Consider the following 6,069-nt stretch of genomic DNA (forward strand, 5'->3'; position numbering starts at 1 on the left):
CCTGTTCCCTCATCTGCTCACTCACCTGTTCCCTCACCTGTTTCCTCACCTGCTCACTCACCTGTTCCCTCACCTGTTCCCTCACCTGCTCACTCACCTGCTCACTCACCTGTTCCCTCACCTGTTTCCTCACCTGCTCCCTCACCTGTTCACTCACCTGTTCCCTCACCTGTTCCCTCACCTGTTCCCTCACCTGCTCACTCACCTGCTCACTCACCTGTTTCCTCACCTGTTTCCTCACCTGCTCCCTCACCTTTTCACTCACCTGTTCCCTCACCTGTTCCCTCACCTGCTCACTCACCTGTTCCCTCATCTGCTCACTCACCTGTTCCCTCACCTGTTTCCGCACCTGCTCACTCACCTTTTCCCTCACCTGTTCCCTCACCTGCTCACTCACCTGCTCACTCACCTGTTCCCTCACCTGTTTCCTCACCTGCTCCCTCACCTTTTCACTCACCTGTTCACTCACCTGTTCACTCACCTGTTCCCTCACCTGCTCACTCACCTGTTCACTCACCTGTTTCCTCTGCACTGAAGCTGCACTGAGCCATTTTGAACACCAGGTGGCAGAAGAACTCCCGGCCTTTAGTCAATGTGAACTTTCCATCTGATTGTTTGTCGTTTTAAATTCCAGTAAACCACACCCACAGAGCAGCTGAGGTCATCAACCAGGATTCATATTGATTATTACAGGATAGATATATTGATCAGACGACGTCCAGACCATGAAATAATGATGTAGTCAGCAGACGACAAAGAAGAAGAGTTTAGTTTAACCACTGAACACTGAGACGACTTCACTGACCTTCATCACACGACGTGTTTCACCTGCGGCTCCTTCAGGTTCACTCAGTGTGGTGAATACAGGAACATGTGTCACATGACCAGTTATCAGAAAACACCTTTTAGCCGTTACTGAGGACTCCAGTGTTCGGTGGTTAAGTTTGATTTTCACTGATGGCTAACTCTGTGTGTGTGTGTGTGTGTTTGTGTGTGTGTTTGTGTGTGTGTGTGTGTGTGTGTGTGTGTGTGTGTGTGTGTGTGTGTGTGTGTGTGTGTGTGCGTGTGCAGAGCTCCTGTACGAGGACGTGTTCGCCGTGTGGGAGGTGATCTGGGTGGCTCACAGGATTTCCTCGCAGCACTTCGTCCTCTTCCTCGCTCTGGCCCTGGTCACAGTTTACCGTGAGATCATCATGGACAACAACATGGACTTTACTGACATCATCAAGTTCTTCAACGGTGAGACACACACAAACACACACACACACACACACACACACACACACACACTGTAGTTAGCTGAATGGTGTGAGTGTGTGTGTATAAACTGCGTCTGATCCACAGAGATGGCCGAGCGTCACGATGTCCAACACATCCTGAAGATAGCACGTGAGCTGGTGCACAGAGTTCAGTCTCTGATGGACAACAAGTGACCAAGGAGCAGCAGGAGGAGGAGGAGGAGGAGGAGGAGGAGGAGGAGGATGAGGAGGATGCCTAACTCGACAGGACGCTCTGCTCTTCCTCTCATCCCTCACAGAGACAGAGTTTTTCCAGACCTCCACCTCTCCAGAGCAGGTCCAGAGGGTCCAGGTCTCCTCCCGGCCCAGATGAAGGCCCTGGGGAGGGGGTGGGGGGGTGGAGGAAGGGTTGCTGAGGCGGCCCGGCTCCGGCGCTCAGCCTCGATCTGTTTACATTCACCTTCACGTGGAATGCTCATGGTGTCCGTTCAGACATGTGGATCTGTCTGCATGCTTGTGAGTTTGATCACACTGTGAACGCATTCTTGAGTCTCCCCGGTCCTGCAGAGCTTGTGTGCGTGCATGAAAACACACACACACACACACACACACACACACACACACACACACTGACACAGAACATGTTGGCTGCCTGTCAGGAAGCTGCAGCGCTCCGTGTTTGTCCAGCAGAGGGCAGCGTTCACACAGAGGAGCAGAAGACTTAGCCACGAAGTTTTCATTAGTGACCAAATGAACTGTGCCAACTACCTTTTCATGAGTGTTTTCTACAACTAGCATGTGTGTTTTTACCCCCGACCCCCGACCCCTGACCCCTGACCCCTCCCATCCCCTCTTTTTTTTTTTCTTCTGCTCCAGGAGTTTATTATCACACAGATGTTGCCTTTATCAGTGACAGCCCGAGATACTGAGTTGCACTTTTTGTAAGGGTTTCCTTCCTGGTGCCTGTTTAGGTCGGCGGTGGGGGGCGGGGCCAGAGGTGCCACGAGAGGCCAAACTGTTGACTCTGCAGCCGATTTTTTTCTGAGCAGGTCAGAGGTCACAGCAGGTTTAACACCTGTTCCAGGACAGAGCAGCAGAGCACAACAGAGACGACTAAAGCACACAGGCCTTCATCTTCACTTTAATGAACCATGACGTCAGTTCAGGGCTGTGACCACTGAGGTCACGACCTTTGGGAGTTTTTCTCGCTGTGATGACACACAGTGCACGACTGTTTTTAACCAAAAAAATTGTGGATGTCTCATAATTTCCGGCAGTTAAACAAAGACAGAGGTTTTAATTATCAGCGCAGAGAGAGAGACTGAACACCAACTTTTAACTTCTCAAAAAATAAACGACCCCTCGCAGAAGATCTGGATGTTTTTGAATCAGTCATGTCACAAAAACTACTTTTTAACATCTTATAAATCTTATTGAAGTACAGCCTGATCTCAGCCGCACAGACACTGAGAGGAGTTCATGCTTGTATCAGCAGCAGGCTGAAGCGCTGTGACAGACATGATCCTCTCACACTGTCCTTCTAGTTGTTCCTATACACAAGTGTAATATATGACATAAATGTCCCAGTGATGATATTTTTATCACATATATCTTCTGACTATATGAAGATATATGTTTATAACATATATGAAATACTCATAGTAAATATATTAAAATATCTATGATGAATTTTTATATGGTATAACATGTAGCAACATTCAAGCATATATGTTAAGATTATGTATTTAATTTATATATGCACGTTTATTAAAACAACATACATATAAAAATTCTATGTGTTTATATATGTTTTTCTTATTTTCCTTATTAATTTTCTTATAATATCGACATGAAAATACATATTTGTGTGCGCTAGACATCTATGTAAATATATATGACGTTGTTCCAATTTCTAATAGGTTTTATATACAGTTTTAACATATGTTTTTATTTTATATGCACATATATTTGATATATGGAAATTCAATATATGTATATTACATTTGTGTACAGGTTCCTAGAGTGAGGACAGAAACATGGGGCACCACTTCAGTCACAAAGATTTATAAGTGGTTTATAATTAGGTTATTGATTCGGTCGTTAACACTTTATGAATAATCAGTTATTAACGAGTTATAACAGTTTTCATTCATTGATGCAGGATCACTGTTTGGCAAGATCAAGTTAATGCTTACTACTAATTAATCTGACTAATGAGTTACTACCATTTATAACTGGTAAACGGAGCCTTATAGAAATAAATGATGTGTTTCACCAGATATAGATAATAGTCACTCATTAATAAGATTAATAGACCATAAGAAAAATCACCAGCTCTCCTTTAAATGAATTCATGTTTTCCTGTGGAACTGGAGTCAAACTCGCTCACTGACCTGAAAGCATCATGAAAGCTGCTGCTGCGTTCAGTGCTGTCGGGAGAAAGCGGCTACAGTCATCCGTGTTGAACCTGATTCTTCTCCCGCCTCTGGCCCTGCCTCTGAACATCACACCTGCTTGGACTGGGTTGGTCTAAGTCACAGATCTGAGGTCACAGGTGTAAAAAAAAAAACAACCAAACAATTACCTAAGACGAAGCTTCTGTTGATGCCAAACTGAGTCCAGTGTTCAGTGAGTCAGTATTAGTAACAGCACAGAGTTCGTTTGTATCTGAAGGGAATCCGGGACCTTTTTGATACTGTTTCCAACCCTCCCCACCCCCCCACTCCCTCTCTCTTCATCGTGACCCTTTATCTACACCCTCGTCGCCTCCTTAAAATGTCCAACACAGCTGCATACGATTGGTCATCCAGCACGGACCTGCACCTGTGATTCAAGTGCCAAGAGTCTTCCCCAATCCTGAAGTGTACTGTAGTCATTTGGCTCTCTGATTCGCTAGTTCGATCCCAGGAATGGGCAGTGGCGTGGATGTAACCTCGCTGCGGACCCTCCCCCCTCCGCCCTCCCCCACCCTGCTGCCAAGGCGATGGAGGAGGGTTGGCGGGGGTGGGGGGGACCCGTAGCAGAGCTTTTTTTCTTCCAATCAGGACGTTGTGTACCAAAGCCTTGACACAGCCCCCTCTGTGGCATGACGACAATGTGCAATTTCATACTGCATCTTGAAGACTGACTGTTTACTATGTGTGTAAACTATTTTTGAAAATGGTGATCTTGGATTCTTTAACTACTGTGCAATTTCTGTCGTTTGAGAAAATCCATCAAAGTCTATATTGCTGTAAATATGAACCTGAAACCCAATATTTCTATGAAGACTGTCAGAACATATATATATATATATGTATATATATATATATATATGTATATATATATATATATATATATATATATATGTATATATATACATATACATATATATATATATATACAACTTATTTTGAGATCTATTTTTTATGTTGGTTTTAGCAGCACTAGTCTGAGGTGTGTTTTGTGCAGAAATGCAAAATGTGTGCAGATTATGTTACACGTTGACTGTTAAGTGTTCTTTCTCAATGTTGTGCACTGACTTCAAGATTTCAAATTTCTATTTATGTAGAAAGCCAGTGATTGCATTGCTGAATATGTACTGGTGAGGATGTATCATTTGCCTTGAATGTAATGTATTATTAAATACGGGGTTGTTCATTAGTGTGCTGTTCTCTTTCCTTGTGGTGCTGCAGCATCAAACAAAATAGTATAATAAGTATCATATAAATCTTAGCATTGTATGGAAGAAAAATTACAATAAACATCATAGTATAGTATGGCATAAAACGTCAAAAATACATCATAGTATTTTAAGCAATAAAACCTCATAAAAACCTCATATTATGGTCAGGAATCAAACGAGATAGTATAGAAAGGCATATAAATACCCAAAAAAAAAGTTGGTATAGTATGGCCGAAAATTGCTAAAATACGTCATAGTATAGTATGGCATAAAATGTCAAAAAAACATCATAGTATATTAAGGCATAAAAGGTCATAAAAACGTCATAGTATGGTCAGGCATCAAACAAGATAGTACAGAAAGGCATAAAAATGCCAAAACAAATGTTGGTATAGTATGGCCGAAAATTGCTAAAAAACCATAGTATAGTATGGCATAAAACGTCAAAAAAACATCATAGTATATTAAGGCATAAAAGGTCATAAAAACGTCTCAGTATGGTCAGGCATCAAACGAGATAGTATAATAAGGCTTAAAAATGCCAAAAAAATATAAGTATTGTATGGCTGAAAAATGCTAAAAAAAAACCTCATAGTATAGTATGGCATAAAACGTCAAAAAAACATCATAGTATATTTAGGCATAAAATGTCATAAAAACGTCATAGTATGGTCAGGCATCAAACGAGATAGTATAATAAGGCTTAAAAATGCCAAAAAAGATATAAGTATTTTATGGCTGAAAAATGCTAAAAAAACGGTCATAAAACATAAACCGTCAAACATAACCGTCAAAAAAACATCATAGTATATTAAGGCATAAAAATGCCAAAACAAATGTTGGTATAGTATGGCCGAAAATTGCTAAAATACGTCATAGTATAGTATGGCATAAAACGTCAAAAAAACGTCAAAGTATATTAAGGCATAAAAGGTCATAAAAACGTCATAGTATGGTCAGGCATCAAACGAGAGAGTATAATAAGGCTTAAAAATGCCAAAAAGGATATAAGTATTTTATGGCTGAAAAATGCTAAAAAATGTCATAGTATAGTATGGCATAAAACGTCAAAAAAACATCATAGTATATTAAGACATAAAAGGTCATAAAAACGTCATAGTATGATCAGGCATCAAACAAGATAGTACAGAAAGGCATAAAAATGCC

The 6,069-nt window shown here is 41.5% G+C and overlaps 1 protein-coding gene across 2 annotated transcripts in view; it reads left to right on the top strand.

Annotated features, from left to right (window-relative positions):
* sgsm2 (small G protein signaling modulator 2) overlaps nt 1-4,880 on the top strand; it is a 57,763-nt gene extending 52,883 nt beyond the window's left edge. For both annotated transcript variants that reach the window (XM_023395461.2, XM_087170835.1), the window contains 2 exons: nt 1,072-1,239; nt 1,345-4,880. In XM_023395461.2, coding sequence (XP_023251229.2) covers nt 1,072-1,239; nt 1,345-1,433 — 257 coding nt within the window. In that variant the 3' untranslated portion in view covers nt 1,434-4,880. The remainder of the gene's footprint in view (nt 1-1,071; nt 1,240-1,344) is intronic.
* The last annotated feature ends 1,189 nt before the right edge of the window (nt 4,881-6,069 follow it).

Source organism: Seriola lalandi, unplaced genomic scaffold, assembly GCF_002814215.2.
Source record: "Seriola lalandi dorsalis isolate HSWRI2012SDOR001 ecotype SW California unplaced genomic scaffold, Sedor1 jcf7180002054963, whole genome shotgun sequence".
Classification (NCBI taxonomy): Eukaryota; Metazoa; Chordata; class Actinopteri; order Carangiformes; family Carangidae; genus Seriola; species Seriola lalandi.